The 15,830-nt window shown below is 44.3% G+C and overlaps 1 protein-coding gene across 1 annotated transcript in view; it reads left to right on the top strand.

Annotated features, from left to right (window-relative positions):
• The window catches only part of LOC133352581 (formin-2-like), a 70,154-nt gene that overhangs the window by 49,157 nt on the left and 5,167 nt on the right, over nucleotides 1-15,830 (top strand). The window contains 5 exon segments of the mRNA XM_061568318.1: nucleotides 3,612-3,671; nucleotides 5,098-5,218; nucleotides 10,067-10,159; nucleotides 14,826-14,877; nucleotides 15,402-15,551. Of these exon segments, the coding sequence (XP_061424302.1) occupies nucleotides 3,612-3,671; nucleotides 5,098-5,218; nucleotides 10,067-10,159; nucleotides 14,826-14,877; nucleotides 15,402-15,551 (476 nt within the window).

Below are 15,830 nucleotides of genomic sequence, written 5' to 3' on the forward strand. Positions count from 1 at the left end.
TGGTTTCGCGCTTCAACACACCGGTGGGCTAAAGCAGTGAACTAATTTGTCTTTTGTCAACGTGACACTTTTTTACTGATTGGCCGTGTCGGGTGGTGGAGGGTTACGACACATTTATAAATAAGGCGATCTAAACCCAAAAACGTTGATTATGAGATGCAGTGGTAAGAGATCTAGAAGAATGAGGAATGAGATTGAGACGAGCAGTGATACTGGATAAAGAAAGAAACCCATGGTGGAAATTCATCCGGCCATATCTTTGCTGATGAGCTGATAGAAGAGACCGATTATATATTTGCAGGTATATAGTAGACATGGTGGAGGAAGAGTGGCATAGTGATCCATGCACTACACTATGAACCTGGTAACCTAAGTTAGGTTCTTGGCCATGGCTGACATCAGTGGTGAGTGATATCCCCATAACTGAGATAGCCTGGGGAAGCCTTCAACTAGTAGTGGACTACCAAAGGGCTTTAGATTGTTATGTTTGTTAGACATTAAAAATTCGGCCCTCAGTAGTTTTAGAATGGCGATGAAACTTTTTTAGGATCATTATTCAGTATCCAGGGATATTCTTGCTTGCGTATTTTTTGAAGTCTCATCAATTTGTGTGATCTTTATTTTTGTCATTTATATGCGGTTATGTTCCCGCAAGGAAGCCAAAAGGCACAATTAGCCTATCATTTGAATATAATTTGCATTTAATTGTAGATATTCAAATTACAGTCAAAGTTTTGACTCTGTGCTTAAGCATAATTTTAAATCAATTATGACATGCCTAGTGTGTAGGTCGAGTGTTTAGCATCAGGTATCTATTATTTCTGTGCGTGTGCCTCGAAGCTTATACTCGCCATAAAAAATGGCCGAACGTTGACAAATGTGGTCTAAGTGAAACCAGAATGACTGTCGGGAGGTAATGGAACAATGAAATTGGTTGGTTAACCTTAGACCTCCGAGTAGTAAATATGTACGGGGGCGTGTGGGGGTAACCAACTTCATAGATAGAAACGATGTATTTTATGCACCCTGGAATAACGATTCTAATTCTAATTGATGGACATTCGGTTTGCATTACAGCTCACTTGTTCCCATCCTGAGACGGGCTTATCGCTCATGGCCATGCGAGAAGCAAAAAGCACCGAAAAGCGAGCTCAATAGGAATCATCATGGGACCTCCCTTGCCAATATCAAAGCATAAGAATAGGTTTTACCCTTTCTGGCAATAAAACGGTTGTGTTAAGATGTTAGAAAACCAAACAGAAACCTTTTGCAAGGAATCATGTCTGCATTAACCACATATACTTGTGGTGAACATGCAAACAAAAAAGAACACGGTCTTTGAAACTGATTGGTCCACACCAAAAAACAGCTTTTATTAGAGCCTCGTCTCAAACGGTGTTGGACCAGAGGACGCCAAAACGCGAACAGGAATGAGTCGGAGTATTTTTTTGGAAGTTTTGTCGATGTTACAGAGGTTTCAGTCTTTTCTTAATATTTTCAAACCAACCGAACATTTATAAACTAACCAATTTTTTTGTATTTTACCAGATGAGGCTCATTGAGCTCTATAGCTCTTTTTCAGAAGCAACCTGGCCACAAATTATATCCCAATGAGAAGTGGCTTACCGTGTGGAAATGTATAGCAGCCAAATACTCTAAACGCACGTTTAAAAATGTTGAGGGAAATACCCGAGGACCCGGAGAAAATTCATGTGACCACGGGGAGTACATGCAAACTCCAAATATACAGCAGCAGGAGTCAGGGTCGGGATCGAATCCACAACCTCCTGTATACCAGGCGAGGCGGTTAACATTTCACCACCACGGCACCCAGAGTCACCAGATGAACTCACGTGTGACCTTCTCGGGTTTGGATTCACACTCGTGTGGAAAGAAAGGTGGAATGGAGAGGCTGTGGGCATAAGGAGAGTACACCGGTTAGAGCACCGTCCTACGAAACCAGCGACACGAGTTCGATTCCAAACCGTGGCGACTGACATCAATGGCAAAGTGATATCAAAACCATCCACCATTCACCAATCCACATTGACTAATGTGGTGAAGTATGGTCAAAACAAACCCTCATAACTGACAAGGTGTATTGAGGCCTTCATCCATCGGTTTATTGAGTGGCTGGAATGTTTTTTTTTTATAAAAAAGAATTGTTTAACTTTATTTATGTTGCTGTGATTTATAAACTTTTGGCAACTCATTGGTATAGGTGAACAATATGCTAGGTTCTTATTTTACAAAATAATCTAATATGCATTTATGATATTTCATACATCAACAATGCTTACTAAAAGCAGATGCTGTGATTACTTCAAGGTATTTACAGCACGTTTTATTTTATTTTGAAGTTTCCAAATGGCTATGCAGAATTGCCGTGTTCACTGTATGTATGTCATGTCTAATGTATGTCATGTTTAATGAATGCAACCCAAATCTCTCGCCAATAGAAAATCTACATGGTATTTGCACGTGTTAATTCTGTAAAGACCAAAAAAAATTGTAGTTGATAAAATACTGGCCAGAAAACAACTATCATGAACAAATAATTGGTCATTATTTTTTTAAAGATATTAAACATTTTTTTATCTTTACCAGCAGATTAACATTAGCCTCACTTGCCATCAAACAGCGTGCTTTCTACGTACAACTCAATTTAGCTATTCCACAGGTTTAGTAAATACTTATTTTTTACATTTTTAAAGCTGATTTTTAAACCAACAAACGCTAGATTCATAATTGGCTTATTTTGGGTTTGGTCTTAAATAATGTGTTTGTCGTAAACCCTCCTCCACCCGACAAAGACAATTAATAAAAGTGTCACGTGAATTAAACGTGCCAAGTTTATTACAGCTTTGGCAGCACCACCGGTGTTGTTAGAGGGCAAACCCCCAACATTTAAACGGACGCGACATATCACCGGAGATGACATCGGCATCGTTACATCGTTACCACGAGCTCGGATCTCAACTGCAAGCGCTTAACTGGAGATATCTTCTTGGTTCTTTCAGTATTATGTTTTATTTTTATTATTTATTTTATTATTCTTTTTTTATTTCCCTTCGACGTGACTTTACCGAAAGAACCAAGAAGATGAATACCTGCAGTCACGAAAGCTGTAAATCGAAAATTCCTGGAGATACTTGTGTAAAACTTGGGAGCAAGAGAAAGTCACAGCGAATGAATATTTCATACTCATCTTACTGCATGTGATGTCACCATTGCGCTGCTTATATCTCTGGTGCGTCGGCGGGTTTGTGCCAAATTTTGTGCGGCGTGATGTCTGATGTTTCGATGCACGTGCTGGGAAGCTTCTTCAGTTCCTGAGCTCTTTCAATTGTGAAGTTGGAACGATCGTTTATACAAAGCAAAATCATCATCACGGCACGTATATAAATCACCAAATAAATCCACAACATATTGGATCGTGCCAAGCAACATGCCGTGCAACCTGAGAACACATCACGGAGCTATTTTATTCACCGGTGATGCATTCACATGCCTTTTATTATTCGTTCTTTGTTTTGCCCACTTCACCTTTGGCAAGAGCCTGGAATAATTGAGTACATCTGATCTCTTGTGTTTTTCCCCCCTCTCATTAGGACAATCGAATCAGCCTGGTCAGCTACATCGTGACGTTTTATCTGAGAAACATCGACAAGGTAGCGGATGGTGGTGGTGGTGGTTGGGGGGGGGGGTGTTCGCCCCTGTCTGCATTAATCAACGCGATGGGGACCTCCCCCACGCTCGGGGGACATTACGAGCAGCGCCGCTTGCGGCATCAAAGCCCCCCGCGAGTTTCAAAGTCGTCGTCACCGTCTTCGTTTGCATTCTTTGGGCTCTCGCTTGATCGGCTCCACATGTTGTTCGGACGTGGCATGGGTCACTCTTAGCGAGCCGGATAATTAGTTGTGCAGGCTTGTCGCTTGTCATTGCTGGGCAGGGCCATGGATGCCACTTGCCTCCCTAGGGGGTTTACCTATCTGTCTGTGTAGCATGCTCCCCTCTCTTTCTTGCTCGCACTGATATCCTTTTTGCACGCGCTTGTGTGTGTGTGCGCGTCTTGTACATGTAGAGCTATGTGCGTGTGTGCCTATAAAGGCGGTCCCGTTTGTCTAGTCTTTGCATGCCTCGCCTTTTTTTGTTATTTGTAGTTGTGTTGTTTTAAATGCAACTTTTGTCTGCGTTAGATTGCTTCCTTGTTGAAGATAAATGTGTTTGTGTCTTTAACTGACAAAATATACACGTGCACAGTTCCATGATAATGTAGCACATTGCTGAATTCATGTACGAGCACTACATGGTAGTGTATACAAGCCAAAAAAACCGTGAGATGTCATACTGCACAAACAAACAATGCATACAAAACTAAATAAAGAAACCAAAAAATAAATATTATCACCATCATTATAATCATCATCATTCATTCTCAACTCACCTATGTATCACCATCTGTCTGTGTTGACATCCCATAATGCACCTACAAGTAATGTGCACTAAACTAAGTGACGACGCTATAAAATACAGATCATCACCTTCATCATCATCAATACTAAACTCGCGCACTTATCGCCATCTGTCTGTGTTGACATTATCACCAAATCCCATCCCGTGCGTGCCCTGATTGTATTATTTCGGCATCTACGCTACCACACCATAATCAATTCTGTGCATCAGTCATCATCTGTCCACGCAATGTGTCTCGTCCGATTGCCCTTGCCTTGAAGGTAAGCGCATGAACAATTCTACAATGCCCACCATCTCACGTTAAATATCAGCACTGCTCACCCACTGACCTGCTCACACCAAACTCTGGCACTAGCCTACCTAATGCACCACTCTGTTGGCTCTTAACAGCTCTTAACTCAGAGCTGAGGAGGGGATAGATGTTATCGGCTACACATCTGGCAATACAATCCCTTCTTATGAATTGTAATTTTTCACGTGGACGCACTGTTTTGAACAATCCTAAAATGCTGCAGCAGCGCTTGCATCTTAAATGATGCAGCTGATGTATTTTATTTGATAAAAATGTGTAGAGTTGTATTTTTTATGCTTTTTTGGGTTGTTTTTGTCTCTTTATTTCAGAACGCTGGCACGGATCACAGTGTGTTCCCCTTGCCAGAGCCGCAGGATTTGTTCCAAGTCTCGCAGCTCAAGTTTGAAGATTTTCAAAAAGATCTGCGGAAATTGAGGAAAGATCTACAAGGTGTCTGCTTACATTTTCTAAATCAGTAACTTTGTACATGTGCATCCGTGTTTGTCAGCCCGCTTCTGGCTTAGGATCTCGCCAATGCCTTGCTGGTGATGGGGGATATTTGACCATACTTGACCACGTGCTGATCAATGCGGGTTTGTGAATGCAGACAGCATAGTCGTTCTAGGATAGTACAGTACAACAGTGGGTTTTTCTGCACCGGTCTGTGCTGACAACTTAACCCCACAGCGGCCTACACCACCTGGTCTATGCAAGGTGGTCACACATCCAAGGGCTATCCAGACTCGAACCTGCTTAGCTTCCCAGGTCTGCTCAGGTCAGGTGAATTCTGGGTGATTCTGTCATAAGCTGGCTCAGTAACCTTAAGTAGGTAAAAACATCTTTTGATCGGCAGTTGTGAGAGAAATTAAAAGAAAAAACATGTCTGACCGTGCACAGAGTGAAGTGTGATATCTACAATGTGTTTTCGTTTTTGAAGACACCAGAGAAAGCTGTAACGACGCTGCACGACAATGTAATCGAGCGGACGTGGTCGATGGATCGTGACCAAAGGAGAAATATCGACGCGGCAAACGATTCCCTGACTTTGCCACGGCACCCCGTTGACCTCGCGAGCGCCACATCGTGGCCGTGAGCTCCACGCGTTGCCGAAACGGCCAGGTTTGCATCGCGTCAGCAGTTTGCCGCATCGTCGGTTGACGGAGGGGTCCGTCGCGTTTTTGTCGAAACGCCGATGATGAAAAGGACCGTTTCGGGTTTTGAAGCGGCATCGGGACCTGCAAGTGGGGGGGGGGGGGGGGGGGGGGGGGATGCGGCCACACTATGGAAGTTGGGAGCTGTCCAACGCTGGAATGGTTGGTTCCTGGTGGCTATTGGGTAGATTATAGATGGCATCCCCAACAAGTGAATGGTTGGTTCATGATGGTTCTTGGGTAGATTATAGATAGGATCCCTAAAGTTCACCCCTCCCCCCTCCCCCCAACATCATCGCGGGTAAGAGGAGTCCTCTAACTACAATTACATTAAATCTATGCCACTACTGGCTACTGGCTCGGTACTAAGCCCGACTGTTTGCGTGCCCCGCTGTGTATTCAATGTTTCCATCATCGGCATAGAAATCAGCGATTATATCACTTTGTGGAAGAGAGAAAAAAGCCTGGACTCAATAATATACCGTGAATTTTTCCCCCCAAAATGTGCCTTTCAGCCATGTCAAAACATTTAGCGGGGTGCCCGGACCCCCACAATACTCACAGGTGGCTGTGCCCCTTTCCTTAAAAACAACATACAGACATGAAGTGCTTGCTTCAGAACCTTTTCGGTTGGAAAACAATGAAGGAGATAATGGTACCCCGACTGAAACGCCCTTCGTATATAATATGAACGCAAGCAGTCAAAGCTGTTGCTGCTTTTTCCTTGTCGAACATCTCCACTTGAGATCTCATCAAATCGAAATTTGTATAGGGCCTTGGCAGAGACACTTTTAAGGCGATTCTAAAATTGTCCATAAGACGACCAGTGAGACGACCAATGGGGTTATTGAAAGTGTCGGTGTAGTTTTCGTGACGGGAGAACAGGCGCGCGAGTGTCAAGGAGAGCAGTCGTGGTGGCGGTAGCCTGGTCGTAGCTGGCTGGGTAACGGAGAACCCGGGGAGGCTGGGAAAATGTTGAGGCATCGCATTGGGAAGACAAAGATGGTCAGTGGAGCGGGGGGGGGGGGGTTGGGGGTGGGGTGTGTTCGCCGGACGGGGATATGGACCTCACAATTGACGGACACTGCTGCCCCCTTTAGCGCGGTGCACGCGCCGTTACCGCAACGGTTGCGACGTGTACGGGTCGACGGCGCGAGAGGTTCTCGGTTACAAGGTGAATCTGGCGATCGATCGCTGTAGGTTGTAAAAATAATTTGTTTTCGGCAATAAATGGGATGAAAGAGAGAGCGGGCTGGGATTAGAGGAAACTTTAGCCCAGTGCAGAGGGGGTCCTTGGTTGTTGGACCCCAGGAAGCGGTGTCTGGCGCTGGCTGGTAATCAGCGCGTCTATAAAAACAATTTACAGCCGGTGATAAACGGGGAGACCCCAAGTGTAAAAGTGTCAGTGGGAGCCCCTGCTACCGTACTGCGTCACTTGAAGCACCCCCCCCCCCCAATAATGCACAGCTAATAATAAAAGAAAATTACAGACAGACCATGGTAATGAGGGTCAAAATACAAAATACGCTGCCGCCTTTTTCGCTTGGCGTTCTTGAACGTTCTGGTTCGACGTGTTCTCACCTGTGTGGGTGTGGGCGAGCGGTGGTGCAGCGGTTAGCGCCACGCTGCGCTACGAACCAGGCGAACCGAGTCAGATTCCCGCTCACGACCAACGCCAGTGACGATTATTTGAACCGTTCCTGGGCCTCCCCTAGGTCGACTCGGCCTCAAACTAGTTGCTGGTGCGGTGTGTAAACATCGCTACTAGGGAGACAAAGGCAGCCAAGCGGGGTATTGGCCCGTTCGTGTGCTCGTGAACAGCACTTGCCCCAAAAGTCTGTTACAGGCTATACGGGGGATCTTTGTCTTTGTTTTGACATGGAGGATATATTTCACACGCAGAGCTGTAAATTAAAGCTGGAACAATCTTGGGTAAACTGTAGTGATGGGTGACAACCATGGAAACTTGGCCTACAATGCTTCAAGGCCTTTTGTGCGCACCTTCATATGAATGCTGTAGTCGACCCAATGAACTCCATAAATCACTCTGCGCCTGATCTGGTTTGATCTCTGGAGCTAAGCACGCTTTGAACTTGGTATTTGAATGGGAGGCTTATGGGAATAGATGAATGTAGGCTTGGGTTATGTGGCCAATGGATTTTTTAAACTGTCTGTGGGGAACTTTGAGACCGTTACCTCCTCGTATGAATGGGGTTACTCCCATCTATTCTACTGTTGTTCCCACATGCCAAATACCCATTATTGGAATTGAACAAACATCCAAATTCACGACCCTTCTAAAAAGGTGTCCGTGGCACTCAGAGAGGCTTTCCTTGGTGCAAGGGCGCCACGGTGAAGAGATGTAAATTACCTCGCCTGGTATACAGGAGGTCGTGGGTTCGATCCCTACCCTGATTTTTGCTGTATATTTGGAGTTTGCATGTCTCTCTCCCCGTGGTCGCGTGAATGTTTCTCTGGGTCCTCCGGTTTCCCCTTCCATATTTAGAAACACGCGTTTAGAGTATTTCGCTGCTATCAATTTCCACGTGATAAGCCACATCGTTGAGCTACCATTGTTGGCCAGGTCTCTTCTGAAAAAGAACTATATACAGTAGCTCAGTGGGCCATACCTGGTCAAATAAACATACTTCTTATTACGCGAGTGTCGTAATTTAGAGTCTGCATTTTCCAGCACAAGCTGCATAAAAAAAAAAACATTTAAAAAAAACATAAACCCCCACACCCTATGGCCAAATTACCTAAAATTCATCCAATCATCTCCAAGCACTATTTCCAAGTTGAGCCTCGATCGTTGGCGATCAGCATGCATGCAAATGCATTTATAGGCTGCTGTTGCTGGGCGGAGGGGGGGTTACATTGTCACCAATGCAGCAAAATGAATTGTTGTACTGTAACATGCCCTCACGACTGTGTGTCCTCCCATCTTCACCGAACCGCACTGACCAGCGCGATGAAGAATTATTAAATAACCGCAATGGCCTGCGCGGAGTCGCTAGGCCCTAATCCAGCCGTGGATTGGCAAATGCGGGTATATATATGTTCCAAACTAAATAAAAACCCGCTTCAGTTCTTCCACTTTCTGCTTTTATTTTTGGAGGCCTTGGGACACCTGTTACTGACACCTATTGTTGTGAAATCGAGCACCGACTTCGCACCTCTCTTCACTCCTGGACCAAGGAAAGGTGCAGTAATGGGAAACAATGCAGGAGGCGTGAGACTGTGAAATAACAACGTATTGTTCTCTGCAGCGCGTAAACTGAGCAGACGATGACACGTTCAGGTGTCGTGGGTTGTTGTTTTGTCGTCCAGGAGAGAATTCGGTGAATGTATTGAATTGGGGTCGGTGGCGTGCAACGTGGCATTTTTGAATGTCTGCGAGCTTTTAAAGAAATCTCCGTGTGTGTGCGTGAGTGTTTGCCCGTTGAAAGGTGTCCGTGCTGGGTCACCCTGTGTTTTGCTTGCCGAATATTTTCCTTTTGCAAAATAAATCCGGGCCTCAAATGGTGTGAAAACAGGTCTGGAGAAAGGCTCAGATGATTATGTCAGCCAAGCGTGTTTTAAGTTTGTTACTTAACGTGGTACCACTTACGTAAATGTGGGTAATAACATCTGGTATGAAAACAAAAGTGCAACATTTTTTACACCAAGCAATATAATTTCATTGAAGAAATCCCCTGATGTTGGCACTTACTATTTAAACTTGTCAACAAATTTTAATTCCCAATGGCTCTATTATCTGCCGAGTTGCAATGCTTGTTAGATTAGTACACGTATGACAGTTCACCCTCAAAGTGATTTGATTAATTGTGAGGTCTCATATGTTCCGTTTTTCTTTTTAAAATTAATTCGCACTGCCTTGTTTGTGCAGTCTCGCTTTACCCCCCGTTTCCCATATCCTGTCTCGTTTGTATTGCCTGCCTTCTATGAGTTCCACCTTCCTCGTTTGCTCTGATCAGGCTCCGTGTAACAGAAGCTTCACATTCGCACGTGAACACGTGTAATTTTTCGCATCTATTACCAGCAAAAAAAAATCTACATCTGTGATTGCTCATTCAACGCGTCGTTACTCGCCATGCCAGTCTGTGACTTAAACCACCGGGCCCCTTTTCGCATCTCTCCCTTGCAGTGTGCGAGACTGAGATGGCGAAGGTTTGCCGACTTTCCAGCGAGGAAAACCTGGAGCCGTTCAAGTCCGAAATGGAAGAATTCATTGAGAAAGGTGCGCGGCCGCCGTAAGGCACGGATGACGGTGGCCGGTGGCCCATCCCGCGCTCGGAGTTTCGGATTCTCGTGCCACGTTCCCTGCGGTAGCTGCGAGGCGAGCCGGCCCGGATTTCCCACGTCGGCCGAACTGGGCCGAGGAGGCTCGCGCGCGAGGCCCGCTTGCTCGATTTTAGAAGCCTGCAAAGTAGGCCGGTAATTGGAGCTGCTCTCCGGAAGTAGTTATAATGCCATCGGATAATAATAATAATGTACTCTCTTAAAGCACCTTTTATGTGGAGGCTGCTAAGTGCCTTATTTAGCTGAAAAGATAAATTGCACTTGTGAAGAAAGAAAGAAAGAGACCCCAGTAAAAAATTAAATATCTGCATAAAATAGCGATGCATAGGCAAAATTACATATGGAGAGATTTTAGCTTTGGATAGTATGTGTTAACGCAAGCATCTATTAAACCTTATTATGAATTACTCATGCCCACCTCTGGGCGAAGGGAGAGGTAACGAGGGATGGAGGAGTCGGAAATCAGAATATGTCTTCATCCTGGACAAATCCGTTGAGCTATGAAGCTCTTTTTCACAGATGTCCAGTCCTGAGCCCATGGAGCCGTGCGAAAATTAAACGTTGAGGCAAGAAATGAACTCTGCCGGGCTATGACAAGAACGTTGAAGCGTTAGTCGGGTCTGGTTACCAATGGCCGTGGAAACGCAGCATGGTATCTTCGCTTAACCCTCTTAGAGTCTGCCAGCTCATTGGCTTTTAGCCCAGGCTCTTAGACCTTGGTTTAGTATGAAGGGCAGAGCAGGAAGGGAATTACACATCATCACACCCTTCCACTGGTTGGCCAGTGAATTGGCCTCCGATAAGTTAATGACTGTAGTTGATCTCACAGCCATAATGTGCAAGTGTAGGGTCACCGTGGCTGATTTTTAACCAAAGTGCGATTCTCAAATTGCAATAAAGTGTTCTTTGTTAGCACGCCAAATACCACTTAATTAATCTGCTCTTGATAATGAACACACTGCAAGCAAGAGCAATTGTAATTGTGAGCAATAATGGCCTCATTAAAATAGCAACAAAAGCGTTATCAATTACAGAAATATTAAATTGCTTCGTGTAGAAATTATTACGATAAAATGTTTGATTTGTGGATATGGAAAAGGTTCATGTGCAGTCCTGCAATTTATTTTTCACTCCACTGCTAGCAACAAGGCCTACAGAAGAGGGGGTCTAGAGGAGATATCGAGAGCCCCCTTGGAGGGAAGTTTGGCCTACTCTTCCACACTGAGCGAACATCTTGGAGGAAGTTGGAAATCCCCACACTTTACCCCCATGATATGCAACCTGATGATTATCTGTGGTGCATCCATTTGTAATCGTTGGGTGGACGGTGGCAGGGATATTTTGTTAAAACTAGACCGATTGTTTAATGCCACGGCAGTGTCCACCAGTCCACGTTTACTCTTACAACAACAAGAACGTTATGCCTGCAACGTGTTTTTATACAATTCGTGGCGACTGAAATAATATCTGTTCACATATGTGTAGGTCTTCAGTTGATGAAATGTATCTCTCCGCGGGTAGTCGCGGTGGCTGACGAAGTGAAGCCTCATCGTGTGCCCTCAGATCAGTAATCCCTAGGCCCTCCTCCAGTTGCAGTGGGCCGGTGCTGCCCGTAGGGTAGTGCTGAAACAATATATCGGGTGACTTGTTTACAAAAACAACCTATTAAATGCTTCACAGCGGGTTCCGTCAGTGCCACTCAAAATTGATTTTTTTTCAGCCGCATTGATCCAAAAAGCTTAGTAAGGTGAGCAGTTGATGTCGCGTAGAGATGAAGGCAGCTTGCGGAGGTAAAGAGCTCGCGTGTCAGAATATTGGTGTATCGCGTGTGCAGGAACGCATCGCCCCATTCGCAAAGCCGCTTTCAAAGCTTGCAAGGCTTTCTTGTAACGAGTGATTAATTCGCAACTCCAACTTCGATACTTTGTCAATCCTGATTGTTCATAATCTGCAGCGGAATGGCACAGCTGTGCGGTCAGTGGTGGCACAGTGGTTAGCCCACTGCGTGGTGAGCCTAGCCACTTGGGTTTGTTCCCCGGCCTTGACTAACATCGGTGGCGAGTGATCTATGAAGGAGCCCTGGGCACTGAACAGCATGGTGAAGTATGGTCAATAAATTCTAGATTTGAAGCTTTCGTGACTGCAAGGATTCATACTCTTAGTTTTTTCGGTAAAGTCACGTAGGTAAAAAATGAAATTAAAATTAATAATATTCTTTCATTTTTATTAATTTCATTTTTCACCTACGTGACTTTACCGAAAAAGCTAAGAGTATATGGTCAATCAACCGCCATGACCAACAACAGTGTGGTGGGTGGAGGCATTCATCCATGCATACACGGCGCTATAAATTCGAAATAAAAATTCTAGTAACATGACTGGAAGTGTGACATTTCAGTAATTGCCGTATCTTCCGTGGCATTTTCAGCGTAGTGACATAACGGGTACAATTGCTGATCTTAATTACAATTGAGAGCAACTTTCCGAAAAGTTTTCGAGTGTCGCCGATGTAATTGCTGGAACAACACGGCCTGACCCCCATCATCCGGCGTGCTGCGAGTGCGGCGCTGGAGCCGGCGACAGAGAGGAGGTGGACGTTGTAACAGTAGCGAAGAAACAACACGCGCGAGATGAAAGGTGGCCTCACAATTTGAGCGGGAGAGAGAGGGGCCAGCGAGTTGCCTGCCTGCCTGAGCGCGGGGAAAAGTCACGGCCTGAGACCAATGCATTAGTCACAAGGCGCCTGATGAAAGGCGCAGCGGAGCGAGAGGGCGGAGAGAAAGGGCAGAGGTCAGGGCGGCTACGGCCAGGCAGCGGCCTCCCTGCCTCACCCCTCCCCACCCCCCCCTGCTGTGTGCTGCTGCACCCTGCGGAGGCACCAAGTGACACATAGTTCATCCTGTCCGACTTCCCAACGGAATGGCAAACGCGTGAGAGAGTGGCGGAGGGGGGAAAAACTGAGACTTAAGCGGTCTTTTTCTTGCCGCCCAAGTGGGAGAGGTTTGTGTAGGGACACTATCCCTCTTTCTGGGGGCTTAACCCCTTAAAGACCCCGGCGATGTCACGCCGGCAGTTTTGCTTGCAAGCGTATTTGTTTGTCTAATGAGTTGCTTGTTTATTTTTTAACAAGAAAGAACTTATTTCACTGGAAAATTTCTACTGTTGCTTTTTTCTTCTTCTTCGTGTTATTCTTTTCCAGTTCAAATCGAGAAGTCGGGAGTGGTTGATGTCACCTTAAAACATGTCTTTGCATATATCCTGAAATTATTAAGACTTGGTTTGTTTTTTTTAAGGTGCAAAAGCTTGAACAGTCTAATGAATTAAGGTCAGGTAGCAAAAATGTTGCTTATAATTGGACGATTGCTTTGATTTCGTTTTGAATCGCCTGTAAGAAGGCCAGAATGTTTCCTACATTGAGCCTCAGCCAATTAAGCCTTCTGACAGTATACTGCGTTAACGTTGGAAACAATCTTTGAGATTTACTTCGCTAAAGTGCAATACATTTCTATTCAGTCTATTTAATAGTTCAAAATAGATTGATATTAATCAGAAATTATTCACTTAAAATGTGTAACGTAGGCCGGTGCCAGCAGAAAACATCGCGGTCCATAACGGCAGTGGCTTTTTGTAACAAGTGGACCGAGCAGATTTGTCTTCGCCCGGTTGTTTTTGGACGCAGCTTCTGTGAGCTTGGCCAGCAACAACATTCATCCCTGCGTCAGGCATCTCGGCTCGCCCGCGAGGACTTTTGAAGCCAATAAATATATACGCGTGGGGAAAAATAAACTCCCAACCTTTTACGGTGCCTAACCAAAAAAAAAAATGTTTAACGGTGTTGGCAGCAGTACAATTCCCCGCCTTTGCTAAATAGCAACAATTAGATCCATTCGCGCAACAATTATTGCAAACTACTTGTGTGCTTGTGCTTCCAAGATGTATACAACTGTGAGAAATCGAAAGGCCGTGTCGGTGCTCTAAATGTGCATGCCTGGTTTCCAAGTGTCACAATTTTAGGTCACAATTCTATTCAGGAATCCACTCTGTCTCAATTGTATGATCTTTAATTGCAATGTATTTGTTAATGTGTTCTCTCTTGTTCCGTTATTTTTTAAATGTAGCATACATAACAACAACAATTACTATTTAGATTTATCTTGCATCTAGATTCAACCGAATATCAATATGTTGTGTAACTTGCTTACCATTTGAATAATTAGTAAACGTTCACATTATTATGTCCATGATAGTTGTTGGTGATTTGCGTTAGTAAACACAACAAAAAATCTGTATTTAAACTTGTGTTTGTTACATGACTATTGCCAAACATTGCTTTGATGCATAAATGAATGATATAGTGTTTCACATTTTCAGTCTGCTGTGAGAAATGCCAATAGCAGACAACTTATTAACACAGTTATCGACAAAACAAGGCAACCTTGCGCTCAAGTAAATATGAATAGCCCCCCGCACATTTGTAATGCACCTATTGGTATTGTTGCTGGAATATATTGATTTCCAGAATTCAGCTTAGCTATTTCAGTTGGGGCAATAAACATTAATTGTAAAGAGTTCTCCTTGTGTTATGCGTGTCTGTATATTTTCAGCAAAAGTTGAACAAGATGCGGAGGAGAGGTTTCTGGAAGAATCGCACACAAGGTAAGCCCACAGGAACAGGATGAAAGACCAGGCATGATCTAACAAACTTTTTTTACGGCGCCAAAATAAATATTAAATCACTCGAAGCAAATGTTTTAACTTTCCAGAAAAATAAGCCTGCAGTGTTAATTATTTTATTTTTCGTAGCTTTTACTAAAAGTGGCATTTGATAGTTTTCTCGATTTATCTTTGTGCATGTTTAACTCTGACATTTAACGTTACAAGGCAATGCTCATGAGAACGATCGTACAGCACAATGACACATATCCGACTGTCCCTTGTACAATTGACTGCCCACACTCACTGTGTGGCATTGGCGGATACATTCATGCTTATCTATAAGTTCAAAAATCTGGCCCATTTCACATATCCACCTATATACAACAGCATTTACCTGCAAGTCGGATATGTGACGGTGTGTACTGTGTTTTATTATGTTGATGGAGGCGATTGTGTCAGTGATGATGATAACGATGATAATAATGATGATGATGATGTGCGTTTGCAATTGTTTATCGGGTCAGTTTTCTCGAGACGGCTCGCTTCTTTGGTATAAAGCCCCGGTCAGGAGAGAAGGAGGTCTCTCCAAATCATTTCTTTTCGCTGTGGCACGAGTTCTGCTCACACTTCAAGGACTGCTGGAAGAAAGACAGCAAGCTCATCGCTGCAGAGCTGTAAGATCCTGATATTTCTAGTACGCTATGGCACGGCGAGGCATGGCTAAACAATCATGCGGAGCTATGTGATATTTGTTAGCTTTTGCTTGTACTGTTGATATGATCCACTCTACTTTTATATAACATGCCCATCGGTCTGCTGAATTTCAAAGTAAGTTATTGCTTCAATAAGCATTGAAGTGTTGGTCATCTGCTGTTTTTACAGTCCTGAGCCAGTGGTGCATATTACACACTTGTATGGTGGTGGCAGGTTTTTTCACAGGGCAACCACAAATT

The sequence above is a fragment of the Lethenteron reissneri genome, chromosome 41, assembly GCF_015708825.2.
Source record: "Lethenteron reissneri isolate LAM-NWPU_2019-01 chromosome 41, ASM1570882v1, whole genome shotgun sequence".
Lineage (NCBI taxonomy): Eukaryota > Metazoa > Chordata > Hyperoartia > Petromyzontiformes > Petromyzontidae > Lethenteron > Lethenteron reissneri.